The 24750-nt window shown below is 51.1% G+C and overlaps 1 protein-coding gene across 1 annotated transcript; it reads right to left on the minus strand.

Moving 5' to 3' along the window:
- Positions 1–5172: 5172 nt before the first annotated feature.
- LOC148659643 (E3 ubiquitin-protein ligase TRIM39-like) lies at positions 5173–14569 on the minus strand. Its single transcript, XM_088637431.1, has 6 exons — positions 13863–14569; positions 11139–11234; positions 10760–10993; positions 10474–10633; positions 10093–10152; positions 5173–6015 (listed from the first exon to the last, which is right to left on the minus strand). Exons 1-6 carry the CDS (start codon positions 14451–14453, stop codon positions 5468–5470), a joined length of 1689 nt encoding a protein of 562 aa, XP_088493557.1. The 5' UTR covers positions 14454–14569; the 3' UTR covers positions 5173–5467.
- Between the last annotated feature and the right edge of the window lie 10181 nt (positions 14570–24750).

A 24750-nucleotide genomic window follows, 5' to 3' on the forward strand; every position in this document is an offset into this window, starting at 1 on the left:
GCAGTTATGAAACAGCTTTGGTGGTTGTTGTTTGGGGAAGGTGTGGTGTTGTAAGAGATGTGACTTACTGTGTCATTTTGGACTGACAGAAAGAAGCTTTTTTAATAAACGTCGATGTCAGTAGCTGCTCAGGTGAAGTCAATCCAGTTGTTTGTGTTCCCAATAATCAAAACAATAAAATACTTACTCGCTCACACAGCATGAGAAGATCAGAGTATGATGGTGACAGACAAGAGGAGGCCAGCTGGCCCATCCAGCTGTTTAATCGTTGGGAGTTATTTGGCTCCAGGATCTCCTCCAGCTGTGTTTTGACAGAGGGGTGTCACAGCTCCACATGGTGCAGAGGATTTCACTGTCCGGGTGTGAGCTCTTACTGCGAGCAGTCCAGCCTGCTGTGTCTCTCTCTCCAGGCCAGTGAGCCCAGCCTGCTGTCTGGCTCTGCCCTGCAGCGTGTGGGCCAGCAGAGTACGTCCAGGGCTTCGTGCTTCACCTGCGCAGTGACCCCCCTGTGAGCCGCACAGACCTGCGGAGCGCTGCAGAGAGTCACGAGCCCATCTCTCCCCCGAGAGACGCTAGAGGAGCAGATGGACAGGGCAGTGTCATGTGGGTGTGATTGTGATCTCCATCCACCCAGCGCAACAGCGAGCCCCTGATCTCTGTGTGCAGCAGCTCTCCTTCCATCCACAGGGACTGACAACACCCCGCGTGTCTGATAATTACTAGAAACTAATTAGTCTGACCGTCTCATCTCATGTTACTCTAAGGGGTTGTGGAACCTGTTTCACACTCCCACCACTGTTTGTGTAAAGCAGTACTCCTGTGCTGTGATGGAAACCCACTTTCTTGTCAACACCTCTGAGAAGTTAATCAGTCTGGATACAGTAAGTCCCTCCTGTATCTCCTGCAGCTGAGATTCACTGGTGTTCAGTGTGACGTTTTCAGAGGTCGTCTGGTCACAACCAACTGGAATCTCAAGGCTGTACTCCTGAGAAAAGCCAGGATTTTGTCCTCAAGTCCTTTACAACAAAGGGATCCTAAAACACAACCAAGTTCCCTCTTTTAGGAAGAGAACCACAAGCAAATGGAATCCTTAATACAAACACCTGTCACGCTCGTAAGCCCCTCCTCTTAAGGAGGCTCCAGCCCTTCCTAGTTTAGTGTTGATCTCCTGCACCTGCCTCCGGTTCCTGCCCCCCCTGCTGTACAAGCCAGGCGTTCCTGCCAGTCTGGGCTCAGCTGTGGAAGATGGACACCCGGAAGCCCAGGAGCGACTCAGCGGCACAGGCTTCATCACGGTGTCCTGATCTTCTGGGTCCAGGATGAGGGAGCGTCTGGCCCCGTGACCCCCTTTTATTCCCCCGACCCTCCGCCAGATCCCGCTCCGGCTTGTAACTCTGTTCGTCTGTCAGGATGGACACCCGGTCTTGGACTATTGCTACACTCATGGATTCACCTCGGACTCCCTTGGACAGTTTGCCTCGGACACACCTCCCCCGAACACCAGCGCACCGTGGACACGCCCCTGTTTCCCTCCAGCCCCCTGCCTGCCTCTTTCCCCATTTTCCTCACTCCTCCCCGGATTGTGGCGTCTGCCCAGGGTCCGGAAAGAGAAGCGCTCTGGACGGTGACGGTTTCATCCGTGAGGGTCTGCTCATACCCCTTCTCCAACACTCCCTTGATTCTGGACACCCGCACCTGGTCACCCACATTGGAGTGAAAACTTGGGACGGTTTAATAATCATAATTCCTCACACTTACATAGCGCTTTTCTGGACACTCCACTCAAAGCGCTTCACAGGTAATGGGGATCCCCTCCACCCCCACCAGTGTGCAGCCCCACCTGGATGATGCGACGGCAGCCATAGTGCGCCAGAACACTCCCCACACACCAGCTCTCAGTGGGGAGGAGAGCAGAGTGATGAGGCCAGTTCAGAGAGGGACAGAACTCCGCAGGGGAGAGTTTCACACCATGGCGTCGAATTAATTTCTCAAAGGAGAGGTCAGGAGGATCAGAGCCTCCAGAACCGGCCATGATGAGAAAATAAACCCCGCTTTTCCCCCAAAAGACAGAAAAACACAAAACCAGTGAAGAAACACCGCCACACGATCAAACCCACCGAAACTCCGCCCACTCACTCACTCAGTCTCACGAGAAACACACAGAGAGAGAGGGGTGAAAACACACACTGAGACTGGACACTCCAGTACATTAACACTGCACTGAGAGAGAGGGGCGTTAATACAGACACACTGACTGGACACTCCAGTACATTAACACTGCACTGAGAGAGAGGGGCGTTAATACAGACACACTGATTGGACACTCCAGTACATTAACACTGCACTGAGAGAGAGAGGGGTTAATACAGACACACTGACTGGACACTCCAGTACATTAACACTGCACTGAGAGAGAGGGGTTAATACAGACACACTGACTGGACACTCCAGTACATTAACACTGCACTGAGAGAGAGGGGTTAATACAGACTCACTGACTGGACACTCCAGTACATGAACACTGCAGTGAGAGAGAGAGGGGTTCATACAGACACACTGACTGGACACTCCAGTACATTAACACTGCACTGAGAGAGAGGGGTTAATACAGACACACTGACTGGACACTCCAGTACATTAACACTGCACTGAGAGAGAGGGGTTAATACAGACACACTGACTGGACACTCCAGTACATTAACGCTGCACTGAGAGGTTGGGGTACCTGTGGAAGAAGGTTGTGAGGGACAGGAAGGAGAGCTCTCCAAGGCCGCCGGAGACACTGGCGAACACCACCCCTGAGAAGCGTGTTGGGGTAGAAACCAGAGAGAGAACCATGAACAGTGGCAACAGCACCCCCAGGTGTCACAGGCCCAGAGGGGGGACCCTCAGCACCTGTAGCTTTCATCAAGACCACGACAGCTACCCTGGACAACGGCCACTGGAGCCCAACCCGTATCTACACTGCTACAACATCCAGCGCTACATCATGCAGGCCAGCAGCCACGTCACCCTGCAGCTCCCAGCTGGCAGCCCACTGGAGCCCAGCAGTGTGAGCCTGTCAGTACCTGGAGGGGAGACTCCTGGGACAAACTAAGGCTGCTGCTGGAAGAGGTGTGAGTGGGGCCAGCAGGGGGCGCTCTCTCCCAGCTCCCAGCCCACTGGAGCCCAGCAGTGTGAGCCTGTCAGTACCTGGAGGGGAGACTCCTGGGACAAACTAAGGCTGCTGCTGGAAGAGGTGTGAGTGGGGCCAGCAGGGGGCGCTCAACCTGTGGCTCATGTGGGTCCTAATGCCCCAGTATGTTGTTTAAATAAAAGCTGCTGCAATTTTCACGAATCGCGATCTCTAAAACGCGTGTGATTTGAAGGCTCTGTGTCATTTTCGCAAAGTTATTGACATCTGAAAAATCGTGGTCTCAAAAATAGGCATTTTAATAAGTGAAGGTTATGAAAACCGGAGAAAACAAATGACTCTGAACTACAGTATAGCAGGGTTTCCTGTCTCCTTTTACAGATGGACGATAACATACCAGATTCACACTCACCTTTTTCTATACATACATTGTCATTGATCTCTGCAGTACTAAACACATCACACTGAATTAAACCTACAAGGTTCAGAAATATGTTTCTTGTCTTCTTCCACAGCTCGACAATAACACAGTAGATTTACACTCACCTGATTTTAAACAAACGGGATGTTTACAGTGTTAATTACAGTCCAGATTCAGAGCGAATTTTTACACACCGATATTTTACACAGAAGACCGACACAGCTTTGTGGATCTCTGTCTCTCGTGGTTTTATTGAATGTGGCGCTATGAGACAGGCAATGCACTGGGATAGGGGGGTGCTGTTCACGAGCCAAGAGCATTTAAACACCCACACTGCTGCAGCTAAGTGTTTTACACACCGGGGTTTGTGCGGCAATAACCCAGAGAGCGATCTTGGGTAGCGCACACACAGCTCCTCATTACAGAGCTCCTGCAGCCTTTCTTCAGTGTCAGCCAGCACTCAGGGAAGAGACTTTTACCACCCTTTCGACAAGGGTGAAACACACACAAGGGCAGTAAAGTGTATGACATGACATGGACAGATCTGAATGACATTTTAGGCTATCGAAAAAAGTAAATAATTAAATAGCCCATTTGTTTTTTGCCAAACATTCTTGCGATCGATTGACTGACAAGTACTCCGCGATCGACTGATTGGGCACCCTGGTTTATATAGATTAAACAAGGTTGAACACAACACCAGGAATGCGTTTAACTTCACTTCTTACATGAACAGTTATTTAGCAGCTCAGCCATCTACTAACTCGCCTGCTCTAGGGAGTGTCTCACAATTACCACACTAACCACCGCACAAGGGAGTGTGTTAAAACTACCTCTCACGACACAGTCCCTCTGTGGACAGAGAATCGTCCACATGAAATGTCCAAACGGCAGGACGGAAGACAAGACTGACACGGAGCCCAAGTTTCTGTCCGTGAAGAAAAAAAATTGCCGCTGCCACCAAACAGATGTAAAATCCTGGGTTCGGTTTAGGATTTTGGGCTTTCATATTGTAACGCTGCGGGGATCAGGCGGGCGCCCTTGCCGCATCAGGTCGACCCCCCACCGTCAGGGACTCAAACCCGGGACTCCCGCGTCACTCAACAGGGACCCAGCCCGGTGAGCCAAAAAGAGACCTCTTTACAGCCCAGTAACTGTAGTCCTGCTATCACAGGGAAGGGCGGCGACGTCACCGCTCTGGTAAGCCGGCTCTTACACACCCTGATGGCCGTATGCGTTACAATATGAAGGAAAACAGAGCTTTCACCGGGCGATTATCTCGATTTATTGGGAACTAAAATAAAGAAAAGAGCAGGAAAAAGGAGTAACGGGCACAGCGCGTCCACACCGCACTTTCCCCTGAGACACAGATCAAATAAAACTGATTTTATTTAAACGTTAAACGTAACTCTAAGAGGAGCCGTGTACTAGATTGTCAGGGCCTGGAGCTGCTCACAGACACAGCACTGGTGATAAACTACAACTCCCATAACCACCCTAATCCACTCCTTTTTGCGTCACAGTCCCTATTCCTCCTGGCTGTGGTGACGTCAACGGGTCCCTCCCCGTTCTGGCAGCTTCACGGTCACCGGCGCGCGCAGGAGAGACTCACACGGGATTTCATTTTTAAAAGTTTATTTTCTCAAAAATTAGAAAAAAAACACAGCAGGGTTTCCAGAGATATTTACAAGTCAGGAGTACAGCAGGCTGGTAGCGAGGTATATCTCCCTCTCTCGTACATGTTATTTTCCCCCGTTTAATTAAAAAAAAATAATATAACGCATTTAAACACAACACAACATCATCATTTCTACAATTACTACTATATTTCTGACCTCATCTCACTGCCCGTCAGTAAACCCATCTCCCAGTGTGAGCAGTGGACAGAGAGCTGGGAGAGAGTCAGCCTGTGTTCATGAGTCAGTGACGGGTTTAATCTCCACACTGACAGCAGGCAGCAGCTCAAGGTCTTTATCTGAATCCCAGGTATAGAAGACAGGATAGATCTTCTCCCCCTGAGGGAAGACCATATCAGTGAAAGTGTAGACATGAGCTCTGGACTCCACTGTGTAAAAGGAGACCTTCCTCTCCTCAATATCCACACACACCCCCAGCTTCTTGGGCCGCAGACTGAGGGGGAGACGGGTCACAGGGGCAGTGAGGGCAGAGAAACCATCAGGGTCAGATTTCAGACACCAGTAACCCTGCTGGGGAGAGAAGATGAACTTTCCTTTCCTCTCTGCAGTCTCGCTGGTCACTCCTATTCTCCAGCTGTCATTCACCTCCACCTCCCAGTAGTGTCTCCCTGAGGTGAAGGCCTCCCTGCTCACGACACATTCCCAGTAATCAAATCTGTGAGGATTGTCAGAGAGACTCTTCCTCTGTCCCCGTCTCACTCTCTTCCCATCCTCAGACAGGCTGAGCCCACAGTGAGCTGTATCAGGGTCCAGAGTCACAGCAGCTGGGGAATAAAACACAAACATCACAACAGGCTCCTGCCGATCACAGTCCAACTCAACTCCATCAGACTGTGAAATGTCTTTGTCCCCAAACACACCGAGAGAGAAACACCAGTCAATTACTAATGACTGCTCTTCCCTTCCAGAGAAACGACATCTTCTTCACTGTTTCACTAGTGTTACACATGGGAGTGATCCCAATATCCTCTAAATACAAACATTAAACACTTGTTTTCACAGCGATGAAACTTTGTTTTTAAACGACATTATTAATAAACACAGGACCGACCGGACTGCAGGAGAAACTACAGCCCGACCACTCGCTTTCAAACACTTCACAACCCAACACAACGACCTGTATACTGTAAGAAACTGGACAGCCTGTCTGTTAAACCGGTTTATTTCAAATCCCAGTTCAGCAGCTCGTTCATCTTCTCTGAGACCATTTTCCTGACGACGCAGAATAAAAAAGTGCTGAATTCAAAGACTGCATAATGCAAGTTTTTACAGAAAAAAAATATAATGGAAAAAGCAAAACCTTGCTGAAATATAAGAAAGCCTTCCCACTTACTTTGAAAATGCAAAGAAATATTTAATTTAAAATATTCAATTTAAAGCAGAAATAACACATCCAGAAACCCGGAGAGAAAGACGAGAGGGCCAACAGGGGGTGCTCACCGTGCAGTCTATGTGGGTCCTAATTCCCCAGTATAGCGATGGGGACATGATACTGTAAACAGGCGCTGTCCTGTGGATGAGACTTAAAACCCAGGTCCTGTGTGGTCATTAAGGCTCTGCTCCTGAATATTCCAGTTATTCACAAATCCAGGGTCTCAGACTCTGACACATTCTGACAGATGGAGAATGGCAAAGGGCTGTGGCAAGACGGACTTCCCAAGGAATTCTACACCTGCTTCTGGGACACCCCAGTGGCAGACCTGGTGGAGGTGGAACAAGAGCTCTTCCATCAGCAAAAAGCTTGGACACAGGATGAGGGAAGGTGTCATCTCTCAGCACTTCAGGAGGGGTTCAAAAGATGCTCTGCAAGGACATCAAGATCGTGTCCAACCTACTGGCCATTAGACTGAGGACCGCCCTGCCCCACATCACCAACAGCGACCACACGTGTGGGGTGGGAGGGTGATAAGTCAGCTGGAACCTCCAGCTCACCAGAGATGCCATCACCTGGGCCGAGGACCAGAACGTGCCCATGATGGTGGTGAGCCTGGACCAGGAGAAAGCCTTCGACACAGTAAACCACAGCTATGTGTTCAGAGGGCTGGAGCACTTCAGATTCTGAGAAAGTTTTAGCTGCTGGACAGAGATACTGTACTCTGAAGTGGGCAGTAGGGTCAACATGAACAGACATCTTTGGGATTTAATCCCCCAGGAATCAGGAGTAGGACAAGGGTGTCCTCATTCACCTCTTCTCTATGTTCTCATTACAGAGCTGTAGGCAGAGGCACAGGGGACGTCCTCAAGATCTCCCAGTACACATGACGCTGTTCCTGATTTCAGACAGGGGGTTGCAGAGTGGGCTGCAGGTTAGGGAGCAGTACTGCAGGGCCTCAGAATTGAGGCTATTAAACAGAAAGAGCAAGGGCAAGCTCTTTGAACCCTGGAGGGACAGGAACATGCCGCCAGAAGGTCTCAAGCTTTGCATGGAGTCCCTAATGATACTGGTGTTCATTCCAGAGCCAGGACAACAAGAACATAAACTGGACAGAGAGGACCGTCAAGGTCAACGTGTAACTGGGCCTGTGGAAGACTCGCACGCTGACTCTCATGGGGAAAGTGAGGGTGCTGAAGGCAGACACCCTGGTGGCTTTAGCTGACCTGGTCGTGGTGTACCCTCTGTCAGCCAGACTCAGACAAGCGCTGCAAGGGATGGTGGAACAGGTACGAGTACATCACAAGGAACCAGATGTGCCAGACAGTGGGGACGGGGGAGAGATGTGCCGAATATCCCCTTGAAACTCCACTGCATCTTCTTCTGCAACCTCTGTCACTAGGGGCTGGACCCCATCAGTCACAATTCTCAGTACTTTGTCAGGCTGTGGTTCTCCCTCCCAATGAAGCATCTGATCCGGTGTCAAACACTAGTCCTAAAGCAGAAAACTGACCGGAGACCTACTAGGAGGTAAGAGGCCATGAGACAGCAAGAGCTCTGCACCAACAAAAGGCTCTATACAAGGAAGAGAAAGGAGGAACTAGTCACCAGGGAGAGACAGATGATCCTACAGGTCACCGGGGAGGGGCTGACGATCCCATGGGAGACCTGGGTAAAGACTCAACCCAGAGGACTAGACAACAAGCTGAAGGCCCTCAGCTGGATGACTGTGCACCAGAGCTGGTGACCAGAGAGGTGTAATGCCCTCTGCAGCCAAAGGGCGCTCCTACTCTGTCATGTCCCCAGTTCCTTGTGCTTTGCTGTCCTTCCGGTGTCTCTGTCTCTGCGGATATATATGTCCAGGGCTCTCATTCCCCTTTGATCATCATTGTTCGGATGTCCTGAGACCCGCCCAGCACCAGGTCGCCCCACGTCCGCTGCCTGAGGACATTGGTTTCTATACGACTCCTGAACAGCTGAGCCCGGGCTAACCCCTGTTCCACAACTACGCATAGGGTCTTTTTCACTCTCCTGCCTCTCCACCATTTGTCCCTTCCGACATCCGTGACAGAACGCTAAGCCTCCTACTGACCCTACGAGCGGCGCATTTTTGTTTTTCCGCAGTTTTTTTTCCTCTGGGCTTTTTTTTTCTCTCAGCTCTCCTATTCTAATCGCGAGATTCTTTTTCCGACTCCTGTGCCTGTGAGCGGGCCGTGTGCCTGGCTTTCCTCGGGTTGTCCACTCCGATATCAGTGATAGAATGTTGAATGTGCCTATTGCCCAGTCTGCGGTATTTTTCCGGGGTTTTTGTCCTTTTGTTTGTTTCTGCCTGGTGTTTTGCTTTTTTCACTTCCTGGTTTCCCCTTCTCTCTGGTCCCCCTGTCCCCTGTGTTGTAGAACTCTTGGTTCCTATCTGTTTATTGTGGTTTGTTACCCTGGTCTCCCAGGTTTATTTCTGTCGTTGTTTGTGCTTGTTTACTTGTCTTTTTTTGTTTTATGTCTCCGGAGCACTACCCCAGCCCCCCCTTCCGCTACCCAATAAAGGTTTCTACCCTGGAGGAGGGGGTAGCTCTCAGCCGTGGACTCCCGGAGGTTTCCTTTCAGTTAAATGAGGTTTTCCCCCCACCCAGTGCTGTGCAGCTCGCTTCTTTGTATGGGCGTCAGGAGCCGCCCATGAAGGGGAGGGGGTACTGTCATGGCCTCTGCAGCCAGAGGGAGCTCCTACTCTTTCCTGTCCCTAGTTTCCTGTGCTTTGCTGCCTTCCGGTGTCTCTCTCTCTGGGGATATATATTTCTGGGTCTCTCATTCCCCTTGGCTCAGCATTGACGTTCGGATATCCTGAGACCCGCCCAGCACCAGGACGCCCCACGTCCGCTGCCTGAGGGCAATGGTTTCTTTACGACTCCTGAACTGCTGAACTGTTTCATCAGAGCAAAATTGCACTGGACAGTACTGAGGGCTGAAGAAAACCCAGAAAAACCTGTTCTTTAGTGCTCCTGTTGAGAAATGGACAATCGCAGGTTCAGAGCCAGTGGTAACACGCAGGAGGCTTGGAGGGGCTCTTATTGTGTGAACCAGCCTCACTGACCACATGCAAAATAGGATGATTGATCATGGACAATCACTCTTTTTGAGACGATTTAAATTCTGTAGAAGAGTTGTTGTCAGAATTGTATTCTCTGTAAACACTGTGCACTGCACATTGTTGTAATAAAGTGCATTTTCTTAAAAAAACTACACCCACTGGATCTTCTGTGTCCATATGTGTATTTGACACAGTTTGTCTCTGATCCACACAGAGTGACTGTGTGCAAGCTTGACTTTCTGAATTCAGACGTGTATCAGCATGTATCAGAGTGTGAATCAGTGTGTTTGTCAGAGTATGTATCAGTTTCTGTATCACTGTTCCTGTTGTGTGTTTGAGCTCCAGGTATATTTCAGAGGGGAACTGTTGTGAAAACAGACTCACAGTGTAAAAGCTCTGCTCTGGACCAGGACTCTGGAGTCAGCAGACTGTAGACTTCAGTCACTGGGGAGACACACAGAGAAATGTCTCATCAGGGCTGCAGTAACAGAGTAACAGCAATAACATGTTCTACTGGACTGGGACTGTAGCCCCTATTAAAACGTTCCTGTTAAACTATATACAGCACAATATAACAACACACTTACTGTCATAAAGATTTGTGAGACTGGAGATTTTAAGATATTTCACCTAGAATTTGAATCATTGACTGATAAGCTGCTCTGATAAATACAGTCACTGCACAAAAAATCCATTGACAATATAAGAGAAAAACAGGAAATATATAAGCTGTCCAGAAAGACATCAGTGTGTTTCTCTACTAACCTGTTGTGGAAATCTTTATTGATTCCTTCTTGCAGAGATCCTCCAGTCGCTCTTTCAGTCCAGAGACAGCTCTCCTCACTGCCTCAGGAGAGAAGTATGGACAGACAGGGATGCTGGGTGAGTCTCCAGCTCCAGGAGGGACACATACAGATTGGAAATTCTGCAGCAGGGAAGAGAAAGAGGAGTTTCCAATCAAACACAACACACATTCCTGGGGAGAAGCCAGGAGCAGCTCCGTGTGAGAGACACCCTTCTGTACTGCAGAGTCACAGAGCAGAGATGTTACCTGGAGGAAATGGATGTGATCCTCTGTGTGTGAGAGCTGGTTCAGCTCAGTGTCTCTCCTCTTCAGCTCAGCGATCTCTTTCTCCAGTTGCTCCAGGAGTCCTTCAGGCTGACTCAATGCAGCCCTCTCTTGAGCTCTGATCAGCTCTGTGACCTCAGAGCGTGTTCTCTCAATGGAGCGGATCAGCTCAGTAAAGATCCTGTCAGTGTCCTGTACTGCTGTGCGTGCAGACCTCTGAGGGAGGAGACACACAGTGGATTATTGCACAGGAAAACACTCAAACTACATTATGCTGTATGCTCTGTTTCCAAAGGGTACTGTCCAGTGTCCAGCTGTGGAAATGTGTGTCTATGTGTCCACTCATCTGGTGAATACCCACTCTGAGTGACTCCACAGCCTGTCTCAGGTTCTGCAGCTCCTTCTCTCTCTCCTGGAGTCTCTGCTGGGTTTGTGTCTGTGTCTCCCCTAGCTGGTTCTGTGGAGAAACAGAGACACTCAAGACATTTCTGCTGTAAGAGAATCACATCACAGAGACACCCCTTAGAGTCACCCTGGGAAAACCACACTCTGTATCCCTGATGTATTAGCCACACGAGATGTGTTTCCGTGTCCTGTCTGACATGCTCCTGTTTCATGTCTAATCTACACCGGCAGCGTGTGCAGCACAGCAGACACCTGACACCTGGGTCTGCACATCTGTATGTAAGGTGTAATGTAAAAAGAAGATAATTGTGTTTCAAATGATATATAAAACATCATCTAGAGATAGTTCAGGTGGGGAGCTGCGTCAGCATGCGTAGGCTGCAAAGGAACAAGCAATAGGTTTATTCCATACTGAAAAAAAGAAGAAAGAAAACACAACGTTTCGGCCGTGGAGCCTTCTCACACCTGAAGAAGAATAAACCTATTACTTGTTCCTTCATAATCTAAAGATTTCAGATTTCATTCATCTCAATATACACTAGTGTCCTGACTGCTCTCGGCATCTCAAAACAGAGGACTACAGCAGTGCTGATGAGCCTTGTTGCCACTAGTTTCTCTGAGTGGTCAGAGGAGACCCTGTGGCTGACGTGCTTGACCGCTGGATGAGGTTCTGGACCAGGCAGACCCTGTGTCCGACCACATCTCACATCCTGTCTGCTTCTGGGAAAATTCAGATCATTTCAGAGGACAAAAGGAAACATGTTCTGTGTCAGATTGACTCCAGCAGAGCCCAGCGTGAGTCTTATATTTAATAAAGCAGGTGAAGGTATTATACCACAGTTAACTGGTTTATGTGTCTGAGATCCACCACCTGCCTATTAGATCCCCTTCCCAGGACTTTATTTCAATCCTGTTTCTCTGCTTTCTGCCCCATAGTCCTCAGTATAATAAATGAATCCTTGAGCACTGATGTGGTACCAGTGGCTTCACAACTGCTGCTGTTACCCCTGTGTGAGAAAGAGAATCATGGCTCTGGACAGCCTGAACAACTTTCACCCTCTCTCCAACTTTCATACCTTTTCATTACCTTTTCATGCAGAAAGTTTACAGTGTGCTGTTAGACTTCAGTTAAATAATCCTCTTTGAACTCCAATATGGTTTCAGACAACTTCACAGCACAGAAAGTGCCCTGGTCAAAGTCACTAACGATCTTCTAACGGCTTCTGATTCTCGTTCTCTTTCTGTCCTCATTCTTACTGAGCTCAGTGCTGCTTTCGACACTGTCAGCCATGACCTCTCACTTTCTTATCTTGAGACGGTGTTTGGAGTTTCTGACACTGCTCTTCAATGGTTCCAGTCTTACCTCACTGATCACTTTCACTTTGTCTATCTTGGTGATTGTAGCTCTGAAATTGGACTCATTAAGTCTGGTCTTCCTCAGGGGTTGACACTGGGCCCCTACCCTTCAGCATGTATGAGTTCTGATGATACTCAAATCTACAGTACAGTATATCCATACTAAACTGACACTGACATGTCTCTGCTCTAATTGCTTCTCTGAAATAAACACATGGATGACTCACAATTTCCTTCATTTAAACTGCGACAAGACAGAAGTCATGCTTCTTGGCACACCAATGCAGTATCCTTATCTGTGGATGACACTGTACTGGAGTCACAGTCACAATTGAAGAACTTGGGGGTGATATCTGATCCAGGATGACATATTCAACAAATTATCAAAACATCATTCTTCCACCTCAGAAATACTGCCAGGCTGCGTCCTATGTTATATCTAATTGTTGCTGAAAGCTGGTCAACTCTTTCATCTTTATGGGTATCATAGAGTCACCTTCCCTGAGCTCTTTCAAATCCAGACTCAAAATCTTCTGTTTCAGAAGGGTTTTAAAGTAACTGGGTCTGTTTCTGCTTCTTTGCTTTTATACTGTTTTCCAAAACCCCCTTCTACCTTCTACCTTTTGTGTTCTGTAAAGTGCTTTGAGAAGCCATTTTAAATCTATCATATAAAAATAGAGTTTATTATTATAAATAATAATACTATTGTGCTGAAATTAAAGCAAAACCTAATTAATGAGGGTGCAGACTCCTCTAGAGGGGTTGAGTGTGTTGTGCATTAATGAGGGTGCAATCTGTTCTAGAGGTGTTGAGTATGCTGTGCATTAATGAGGGTGCAGTCTGTTCTAGAGGTGTTGAGTGTGCTGTGCATTAATGTGGGTGCAGTCTGTTCTAGAGGTGTTGAGTATGCTGTGCATTAATGAGGGTGCAGTCTGTTCTAGAGGTGTTGAGTGTGCTGTGCATTAATGTGGGTGCAGTCTGTTCTAGAGGTGTTGAGTATGCTGTGCATTAATGAGGGTGCAGTCTGTTCTAGAGGTGTTGAGTGTGCTGTGAAGTTGTACGGTGCTACATGAGGACAGTAAAGAGGGAAACAGTGAAGGAGAGGAGGAGGAGATAATGAGCAACAGACAGAAGAACAGGAGACACTTCAGAGACACAACCAGTGTGGGTCACAGCTGAGTACATGAGCAGGACTCAACAGTGGAGATCCAGCATTACAGATACAGTAAATACAGTCCAGAGATCACTTAAAGCCCCCAAATATCCTAAATATCCTTTTTACATTTTGTACTAGACACTTTATGAACAGACACAAAGTCCTCACCTGTTTCTCAGTCCTTCCTGCTGCAGCTGAGACAGTATCATGGCCTCTGTGTTCATCCATTACACAAAGATAACAAACACACTTCTCATCAGTACGGCAATAGAACTCCAGCAGTTTGTCATGAGTGGAGCAGATTTTCTCCTGCAGTTGTCCTGTGGCATCAGCCAGCTCCTGTCTGTGTCCAGGGTGGAGCTCATTGTGTAGATTGAGGTGAGTCTGACAGTAAGAGGCCAGACACACCAGACAGGATTTCACAGCTCCCCTCTGTCTCCCAGTGCAGACATCACACAGCACATCTCCAGGGCCAGCAGGACTGTGAGCAGGAGGAGGGCCACTGACCCCTGTCTCCTTCAGTTTCTCCACCACTTCAGCCAGGATGGTGTTTCTGTGAAGATCAGGTCTTGGAGTGAAGGTCTGTCTGCACTGGGGGCAGCTGTAGATCCCAGTCTGATCTTCCTGATCCCAGCAGTTCTTAATACAGCCCATACAGTAACTGTGTCCACAGAGCAGAGCCACTGGATCCTTCAGCAAATCCAGACACACTGAGCAGCTGAACTGGTCCTGAGAAACTGAAATACTGCCTTCTGCCATTTTTCTGAGAAGTAGAAACTGCACAGAGAGGAGCAGTAGAGAAGGAGCTGCAGTGAGGCTGTTTCTAGTGAAACAAAATTGATCTCTGAGTTTCACTTCCTGGATCTGCACAGAGCTGCAGGGGTGTGAGTATTAGGGGATGTGGTTGTTAGGGGTGTGATTAGGGTTGTCAGGGGGTGTGGTTTAGAACTGCAGTTATTAAACGGCTTTGGTGGTTGTTGTTTGGGGAAGATGTGGGGTTGTAAGAGAAGTGAATTTCTGTGTCATTTTGGACTCAGCCTGACAGAGAGAAGTTTTTTTAATAAACGTCGATGTCAGTAGCTGCTCAGGTGAAGTCAATCCAGTTGTTTGTGTTCCCAATAATCAAAACAATAAAATACTAACTCACTCACACAGCATGAGAAGATCAGAGCATGATGGTGACAGACAAGAGGAGGCCAGCTGGCCCATCCAGCTGTTTAATCGTTGGGAGTTATTTGGCTCCAGGATCTCCTCCAGCTGTGTTTTGACAGAGGGGTGTCACAGCTCCACATGGTGCAGAGGATTTCACTGTCCGGGTGTGAGCTCTTACTGCGAGCAGTCCAGCCTGCTGTGTCTCTCTCTCCAGGCCAGTGAGCCCAGCCTGCTGTCTGGCTCTGCCCTGCAGCGTGTGGGCCAGCAGGGTACGTCCAGGGCTTGGTGCTTCACCTGCGCAGTGACCCCCCTGTGAGCCGCACAGACCTGCGGAGCGCTGCAGAGAGTCACGAGCCCATCTCTCCCCCGAGAGACGCTGGAGGAGCAGATGGACAGGGCAGTGTCATGTGGGTGTGATTGTGATCTCCATCCACCCAGCGCAACAGCGAGCCCCTGATCTCTGTGTGCAGCAGCTCTCCTTCCATCCACAGGGACTGACAACACCCCGCGTGTCTGATAATTACTAGAAACTCATTAGTCTGACCATCTCATCTCATGTTAGTCTAAGGGGTTGTGGAACCTGTTTCACACTCCCACCACTGTTTGTGTAAAGCAGTACTCCAGTGCTGTGATGGAAACCCACTTTCTTGTCAACACCTCTGTCACCACCTTTGTCTTTGAGGACAACATGAAGGAAGTTAAGGAATTTCTACAGGTAACAGCTCCTCTTCCTTTTATCAGCTGTGAACTTCACACATGGAGGAGGCGCAGGTCCTGAGCCGCAGAGCCATATCATGATGTCTGCGCCCTCGGCACCACCACCGCTAACGGTCTTTTTCTTAACTTTCTGCATAAACGATAACAAAAGAAATACAATCCAAACCAGAGTACATCTTACATTTTGAGATAAAAAGAACGGGTACACATGACGAAATCAATTCAGAATGATTCAAACGAGTTTAAACGAAATTAAACAGAGATGACGTCCGCACCGCTTAATCGTGTAATGCTCAGGGGTGCTGCAGTAGAGCCTGAGAGTGATAACTTTGAGAGAATCAGGTTGGCGGCGGCGGTGGCGATGCGACAGTATAATCTATCATTTTAGAGCAGCAGAGCACTAGGCACAAGCACTCGTGTTGTTCATCTTGACAGAATATTCCATTCATTTCAAGGTGTTTTTATACAGTGCCTTTCACAACAAGGTTGCCCCCAGGTGCTTAACATAGAAAGTGACCCTCAAGTTGTGAACACAGGACAGAAAAGACCAGGAGACAATGGAGGAGAGGAACCATAAACCCCTCAGTATGGAGAAAAAAAATCCTCTGGGGGTCCAAGGTTAACTGGCTGCCCAAACCCTCTGGGCATGCTAACATTATAGAATTAAAAAAGAAAGAAATGAATGAGGGTATTAATCCAGCCATCATGTCTTCTGTGTGTCAGTACTCCATGCAGATCTCTGTGGACCAGTAAATCCTCCTAAACGACAGCTATATCCACGATGTCCCTCTTGGATCCATGGCAGTGATGCAGCATCCAGCTCAGATGGTGCCCAGCCTGGGTGCTGTCCAGACGTGGGGAGGAGAATAGGATAGTCTGGTCAGAACAGATGTATCTGCCTGGTGGGCCAACACAGAGACACACAATGGCCTGTACAGCAGCACCAGCAGCCATGGCTGCAGCAGGCTATGATGTCAGGTGTGAGGAGGCGAAGCTGCAGTCATGGGTCTTCAGTCTGGATCTGAGGACAGATTGACTCGTAGGTACAGGCTATGATGTCAGCTGTGAGTAGACTAGGCTGCAGTCATGGGTCTTCAGTCTGGATCTGAGGACAGATTGACTCGCAGGTACAGGCTATGATGTCAGCTGTGAGTAGACTAGGCTGCAGTCATGGGTCTTCAGTCTGGATCTGAGGACAGATTGACTCGTAGCTACAAGCTATGATGTCAGCGGTGAGTAGACTAGGCTGCAGTCATGGGTCTTCAGTCTGGATCTGAGGACAGATTGACTCGCAGGTACAGTCGATGATGTCAGCTGTGAGTAGACTAGGCTGCAGTCATGGGTCTTCAGTCTGGATCTGAGGACAGATTGACTCGCAGGTACAGGCTATGATGTCAGCTGTGAGTAGACTAGGCTGCAGTCATGGGTCTTCAGTCTGGATCTGAGGACAGATTGACTCGCAGGTACAGGCTATGATGTCAGCTGTGAGTAGACTAGGCTGCAGTCATGGGTCTTCAGTCTGGATCTGAGGACAGATTGACTCGTAGGTACAGGCTATGATGTTAGCTGTGAGTAGACTAGGCTGCAGTCATGGGTCTTCAGTCTGGATCTGAGGACAGATTGACCCGCAGGTACAGGCGATGGACGCTGCGCATGGGGCCGCCCGGAGATCATCCGCCGAGCTGTCGCCGAGCGATTTCGTTCAGCTGCGTTTGTCTTCCGGCCGGTTTAATAACCCGCTGTTCTCGCCCAGACGGCGACCCGGGGAATTTTAACGCCGCCGATACTTCCAACCACACCTCGGCCCTCTTACAGAGCCGCACAGGGGTCCTCACAAACGACACCCCCCCAACGGGCAGGCACGGCAGCGGAAGAGGCAGAAGCCCGAGTCCAGCGAGACCGCGTCTCAGAGCGCGTCTCCCCCACCACACCCCCGGCCCGCCTGGTCCTCCAGCACGGTTCCCCCTCCCTCCCCGCTCAGTGCCGGTCCTCGGTGTGAGCCGCTCTGTCGCGCTACGCCTAGTTCCTCGTCCCAGCGGCCGTGGGAGGGGCGAATCGCGCAGGCGGCCGAGATAGATAGAGGAGACTTTATTGATCCCGTAGGGACATTGATGTGTTACAGCAGGCCAGCCCAAGACAAACAAAAACAGACATCGGAATAGTTATAAAACAAGACAACAAAATAAATAAAAATGAATAAATACACAGGTGTGTGCAAAATGTGCCGATCATAGTCACTGTAAAAACAATAACATATGTGCAAAATGTGCATAGGTTTATACAGACTGAGTGTCCAAAAAGTCCAATGGAGCACCATGCTGTCCATAGACGAGCAGATGAAGGGCTGACAGTCCTCGCCTGGGGCAGCGTTCTACACCCTGACAGCCGCCGGGAGGAGAGACCTGCGGAAACGTTCCCTTGAACACCGCAGCTGGAGCAGTCTGGTGCTAAAGGTGCTCCGCTGCCCAGTAACAGTCCCATGAAGCGGAGGAGAGGCGTCGTTCATGATGGCTGTGAGCTTGGTCAGCCTGGTCCTCTTGGCCACCAGATCCATGAGTACATACGAGCACAGCCAGCAGGGCTACCGTGCTGCCGAGGAGCGGGGGAAAACCCTTTTTTGTTTAGGATAAGGATGGACTGTGCTCTGCAACGTGATTGATTTTTTTGTTGTGACTTGTTATTCTTGTATATTAATAAAAAAATGCCTTATTCCTCTCTGCTGCTTTGTGGTTACGGACTCTTGGTTCTCTCCTTCGACCACGGCTTCAGGATCATGGCTTGGCTAAGGTTCCTCTCTCCCTGGTTTGGGGGGTCACTGGCTTCCCCTGTGGACGTGGGCTTGTTTGGCGGTGCAGATCTCCTGCAGGGTCACTCCTCCAGCTCCCGCGAGTGGGTTCGTTGGCCGGATCTCTGAGGGGCGGTTCGGAACGGTGACGGCAGGAGGTCTCGATCCCTGTTGTACAGGAGGGTCACTGAGCTGGGGAAAAGCGCACCTTGTCGACGGTCCTCTGTGTTTCGCCAGGTCGTGTGCGCGGCCTGGTGGACACTGGCTGTGGCGACAGGGGGCTGAGCCGACACGCAGCGAGTCGGGTCGCTCAGAGGATCGGGAGACGAGCTTGTCAGACGCTGCAGCTCTTTTCTTTAACAATAAGCCCTCAGAGGCGCTCGTTCAAATTCTGTGCCGTGAAGCTGGGCGAGTGGAAATATTTCACGCCAGGTCCCCCGCCGTCAGAATCTAAACCGCTGTTTGTTCTACTGCGGGAAGGTCATGGCTCATCTTTTTAAACAGTCGAGCTGTTTTCATCGATCCGCGGATCTTCGCAGTCACGGCCACGCCGCGGATTACCACGACAGCGCCGCGCGCGCCGGCGTTAAAGCCCATCAAACGTGTGTCGGTCCCGCGTGTTGCGGCATGGAGGCAGACGTTCAGAACCGCCCTGTGCGCGAGGTCTCGGGTCTCGTTCAGAAGGCGGCGGCGGGTGTCGGTCGCTGTGAGAAATGGGGGGTTTATAACCTCGCAAATCATCACACGTCGTGAAGAGAAGCTGTGCCGGCGGTGTAACGCCCTCATCGACACCCCTGACGCACACCTGTGCGACAGGCCGCCTGTGGAGACCCCCACAATCTCACACACGGACGCGCAGGAAACGGGACGCGCACCCCGGACGATGCCCCCGCCAGCGTCGAAGAAGAAAACTCGTCTCTCGATCGGGGGAGGTGGGGTCAGGAGGCGGGACCCGGTGCGGGGCTCATCCCGGTGGAGTCTGGGTGGGAGATCGACTGGGTCCCAGAACAGTGTGGGGCCAAGAACGAGAGGAGCAGCCGGGCTCTGAAACGAGGGCGAGGAGTCGGCAGCCGAAAGGTAATCCAGCCGATAGAAGAGACGAGTAACTGGTTTCAGAGCTCAGGGAGAGAGAGGGGGGGGTGAACAGGGTGCGGGGGCCGTTCAGCGTGACTGGAGCTCGTGGGCGTGGCGGAGTGCTTGCGTGCTCGCGGGCGGGTCGTGACGGGGGGGGGCCACTCGAGTCCTTGATCCGTCCGCGCGGGGAAAACACCATCAGGCGGATCAGAGAGCAGCCTCTCGCACAGATCTGTGGGTAACCTCTCCCCCGCGGTGGGAAAGGCGCTGGGTTTCACACAGATCTCCACATTCGGAGTTGTGTTTCTCTCTCTCTCTACACAACACTTCGCTGTGACTGACCACGTTCTTCTTCAGAAGCGATTTTACCTTGTTGACAGAGACAAGGGAGTAAACAGGAAGTGTGAAATGAGCTAGAGGCTCTGCGATTGTGGCACTAATGTCAAAGTCCAGTAACGCGCTTGAATTGTCCGTTGACACTGCTGCTGAGCAGGGCAGGCAGATAAGTGAACAGTCACTGTAGTACAGGCTGAAAAGAGGTGGATGTTCACACTCTTCCTCACCCCTCACGCTCACGACAAACAAGGCTGGGAGTGTTGTGGCGAAGCGTGTTCCGAGGATTTTGCATGTAAATGTTTTCTTCAGCAGATCACCTGTACTGGCTACACGGGCTTCAGCAGATCACCTGTACTGGCTACACGGGCTTCAGCAGATCTCCTGTACCGGCTACACGGGCTTCAGCAGATCTCCTGTACCGGCTACACGAGCTTCAGCAGATCACCTGTACCGGCTACACGAGCTTCAGCAGATCTCCTGTACCGGCTACACGAGCTTCAGCAGATCACCTGTACCGGCTACACGAGCTTCAGTAGATCTCCTGTACCGGCTACACGGGCTTCAGCAGATCTCCTGTACCGGCTACACGAGCTTCAGCAGATCACCTATACTGGCTACACAGGCTTCAGCAGATCTCCTGTACCGGCTACACGAGCTTCAGCAGATCTCCTGTACCGGCTACACGAGCTTCAGCAGATCACCTGTACTGGCTACACAGGCTTCAGCAGATCACCTGTACTGGCTCCCCAGACACACAGCTGTCACTGTATTCGGCACAACGCACTCCTGGGACACCCTGGACACATCGCAGCTCTGTGAATGTCGCCGCTGCCGCCTCAGGTCGGTCCCCCCACCACAGGGGACTGGAACCCGGGCCTCCGGTGTCGTTCCACAGGGACCCAGCCAGCTGAGCTAGAGGGGAGATCTCCCCTTGACGAGGGGTCGACCTGCGAGTGTGTGGATGAAAAGGCAGCCTGCGCCACCTGCCAACGTACTGAAGACGCAGCGGGGAAGCCACAGCAGTCTCGTGCGCGAGCGCTGCTCTTGTGCCGGTGAAAGTAACTTCCCTGCTGCTCTCGTTCCCGAGATATAACGTCTAACGATTGACGTCTGACCTGGCACTGACGAGTGAGACCGGTCCGGTTCCCCTATGAGGTTGTGGGGGGGCTGAGTGACGTCACGACCCCGAAACGACAAGGCGCTACATCTGGGGAACGACAGCAGCGCCGACGCCACCTTCAACGGCACACGAGCGCAGCGCTGACGAAGGAGGGGGGGGGGTTTCTTCGTTTGTGCTGTCTGCAGGGGGGTGGGCGGGGCAGCTTCCCGGCGCTCGAACCCGACCGTGTCGACTGTGGCGGGTAAGGCCTGCGCGAGGCGCGTCCCAGCGCTCGGGTGACCTCGTTTTCGATCAGGGGATGATGCCCTGTGCCCTCCTGGTCCGGCGCTGAGGGGGAAAGCGAGCAGTGTCCCCCCCCACGGCGTGCTCCCCGCGGTCCTCCGGCAGGGGCTCGTCTCCCAGACGCTTCCCGGCTGTGTCCGCCAGGGGAGAGCTCTCCGCTCCGGAAGTCGGGCTGAAGAGGCTGCTTGGGGATTGGCCCGCCCGTGATCAGAGAGAGACAGGAAGACACACGGTGTCGTGTTCACAGGCGAAGGGGGTTTGAGGGAACGCTCCTGCTGACTGTCATTTTGGCCTGCACCTACACTAACGCACACACACACACACACACACACACACACACAGGGTTAGAGAGAGAGGGGGGTACGGAGAGAGAGACCGTCATGCTTTCAGATGAAATGACACCTGCTCGTTTCGATCCGTCTTTATTTCGAGAGCGATGGTGTTTTAAACTGATCGATGCTCACCAGCACGCAGTGGGGCTTGTCATGCGAAACCGTGACGAATTCGCCATCCACGCCTTTGAAAGGCACGCAACGCAGAAGCGGCGCCTAGACGTCGCCTATGAACTGGTTGTTCTATGATTTCTGTGTATAGACACGCCTGGTGATAAACCCGCCCGTCATATTGACAGGATGGGGCGATTTTACACTTCCGCCACCTGATCTGAGACCCAGCACCCTCGCCAGAGGGTCATGCTTGTATATACGAAACCGGGTATCCTTCAGCTCGGCTCATGGGGTGGTCTTTTCCAGAGCCCGGGAGGGGACCATCGGTAGGAAAAAAAAAAGTTAAATATCGAGGGAATGATTTACACTGCGTGCGCACAAAAAGGCTAAATCGTTCCCTCGTTTTCTCTCAAAATAACGTTTTCTAACTCTGCCCTTCGCAAGGACAGGTGCGGCACTAGCAGTGAAAGAGAGCTGCAGTCCTCACTAGGAAGTTCAAGAGTACAGGAGCTACAGTGCCCTAATAAATCCCCCCCAAACCAGAATAAAACTTCATCAGTTCATCTCTCTCCATTCTCCCAATCTACAGCAGTGTCAGACAGTTCGGCTTTATTGCACTGATATAGAGACACAGTAACGCGTTTGATAGTGTTTGATAGCGTTGTTGTTAGGAGCCGGGGATCATGCTGGCCTGTTAGACACTTTCTGTGTGCGTGCGACTTCAGTCACACAAAGAAAATGAAGAGGAAGAGGAAACGTTTTTTCGATGCCGCCGGCGTACCCTTGGGGGGGGGCATTGCCGGTCCCTGAAGCCTCCGGCCTCTTCGCCGACGCGCAGAAGACTCTTCATCTCGGTCTACCGTGTGTAGGGTGTGCAGGTAGTGTAGTTCTCCCAGGCCCACTGCCCAGCTCCCGTCCAGGCCAGTCGCCCTTCCTGAATACCCCGAGAAGCACGCGCTGCTGTTCTTTGGAAACATCTTTGAGGATGAATCACCCGCCAGCGTAACACAGAAGCCGTTGCGGTTCCTTGTGTTTTTTTCATCAGCTCTATATCTCTTTCACCTCGGAAGCCTTTACCCAGCTATCGAATTTATCGCCCCAGCCGCGCCGCTTTACCAAAAGCTGTTTGTTTTCACCACGCCCCCTGGAGGCTAGAATCTTCTGGATGCGGTTTGTCACGCTCGTAAACCCCTCCTCTTAAGGAGGCTCCAGCCCTTCCTAGTTTAGTGTTTATCTCCTGCACCTGCCTCCGGTTCCTGCCCCCCCTGCTATACAAGCCAGGCGTTCCTGCCAATCTGGGCTCAGCTGTGGAAGATGGACACCCGGAAGTCCAGGAGCGACTCAGCGGCACAGGCTTCATCAGGGTGTCCTGATCTTCTGGGTCTGGGATGAGGGAGCGTCTGGCCCCGTGACCCCCTTTTATTCCCCCGACCCTCCGCCAGATCCCGCTCCGGCTTGTAACTCTGTTCGTCTGTCAGGATGGATCACCCGGTCTTGGACTATTGCTACACTCATGGATTCACCTCGGACTCCCTCGGACAGTTTGCCTCGGACACACCTCCCCCGAACACCAGCGCACCGTGGACACGCCCCTGTTTCCCTCCAGCCCCCTGCCTGCCTCTTTCCCCCTGTTTTCCTCACTCCTCCCCGGATTGTGCCGTCTGCCCAGAGTCCGGAAAGAGACGCGCTCGGCCGGCCGGTTTCCCTGCTGTAGCTCTTCTGCGTCAAAGGGGCCCTGCGTGTCATCAGCGGCGTGGCCCTGCAGTTTGCAAGAGGGTCTCGGAGCCGGGGGTCCGCTCTTGGACGGTGACGGTTTCATCCGTGAGGGTCTGCTCATACCCCTTCTCCAACACTCCCTTGATTCTGGACACCCGCACCTGGTCACCCACATTGGAGTGAAAACTTGGGATGGTTTTAATAATCATAATTCCTCACACTTACATAGCGCTTTTCTGGACACTCCACTCAAAGTGCTTCACAGGTAATGGGGATCCCCTCCACCCCCACCAGTGTGGAGCCCCACCTGGATGATGCGACGGCAGCCATAGTGTGCCAGTACACTCCCCACACACCAGCTCTCAGTGGGGAGGAGAGCAGAGTGATGAGGCCAGTTCAGAGAGGGGGGTTATTAGGAGGCCATGATGGGTAAAAGCCAGGGGGAAATTTGGCCAGGACACCAGGGTTACACCCCTACTCTTTTCAAGAAACACCCTGGGATTTTTAATGACCACACAAGACCTGGGTTTTACGTCTCATCCACAGGACAGCGCCTGTTCACAGTATCATGTCCCCATCGCTAGACTGGGAGGGGAGGTGTTTCTGTGGGGCGGCGCCTCCACGTTTTTGTGTTTATAGTTCCGCTGAACCTCTCTACCGCCCCAGCCCCCACGTTGCTGGCCGGCACGAGATGTCCGGTCTTCTCGCGTTAGAGAGCACATTGGGAGGTCCCGCTTAAGAAATTCCTCTCCCCTCGGTGAGCCTGTCTCTCAATAATAATAATACAGTGTGTGATCTCCTGTCCCAGCCTGAGGAACAGTGATCCTGTCTCTCAATAATAATAATACAGTGTGTGATCTCCTGTCCCAGCCTGAGGAACAGTGATCCTGTCTCTCAATAATAATAATACAGTGTGTGATCTCCTGTCCCAGCCTGAGGAACAGACAGTGAGCCCGTCTCTCAATAATAATAATACAGTGTGTGATCTCCTGTCCCAGCCTGAGGAACAGACAGTGAGCCCGTCTCTCAATAATAATAATACAGTGTGTGATCTCCTGTCCCAGCCTGAGGAACAGTGAGCCTGTCTCTCATAATAATAATACAGTGTGTGACCTCCTGTCCCAGCCTGAGGAACAGACAGTGAGCCTGTCTCTCAATAATAATAATAATAATAATAATAATACAGTGTGGAAGAGCTCAAGGAGAGATCCCGTCGGTCCGGGACTGAGCGCAGGAGACACTAGAAGACCAGGGAAAGGAGGCTGTGTGGTTGGAAGGCGATGGTTCTCAAACAGACCCTGGACCAACAGCATCTCCTCGAGAGGCAGAACAGAGCGAAGCTGACTAAGAAACCTGTCTACACACCGCCGCGAGTGTAGTCCCAGCGCATCACACGCCCACTCCACGCTGCGCCAGCAGCCCTGATCC

This window comes from Lepisosteus platostomus, chromosome 6 (genome assembly GCF_059453375.1).
Source record: "Lepisosteus platostomus isolate fLepPlt1 chromosome 6, fLepPlt1.hap1, whole genome shotgun sequence".
Classification (NCBI taxonomy): domain Eukaryota; kingdom Metazoa; phylum Chordata; class Actinopteri; order Semionotiformes; family Lepisosteidae; genus Lepisosteus; species Lepisosteus platostomus.

What these genes read in the sequence shown, in the direction of transcription:
- LOC148659643 (XM_088637431.1), bottom strand. Translation starts at nt 14,453, where the DNA reads ATGGCAGAAGGCAGTATTTCAGTTTCTCAGGACCAGTTCAGCTGCTCA. An exon ending in ATCACATCCATTTCCTCCAG is followed by an intron (nt 10,634 to 10,759) that starts GTAACATCTCTG and finishes TCCCTGCTGCAG; the next exon opens with AATTTCCAATCTGTATGTGT. An exon ending in AATAAAGATTTCCACAACAG is followed by an intron (nt 10,153 to 10,473) that starts GTTAGTAGAGAA and finishes GTGTCTCCCCAG; the next exon opens with TGACTGAAGTCTACAGTCTG.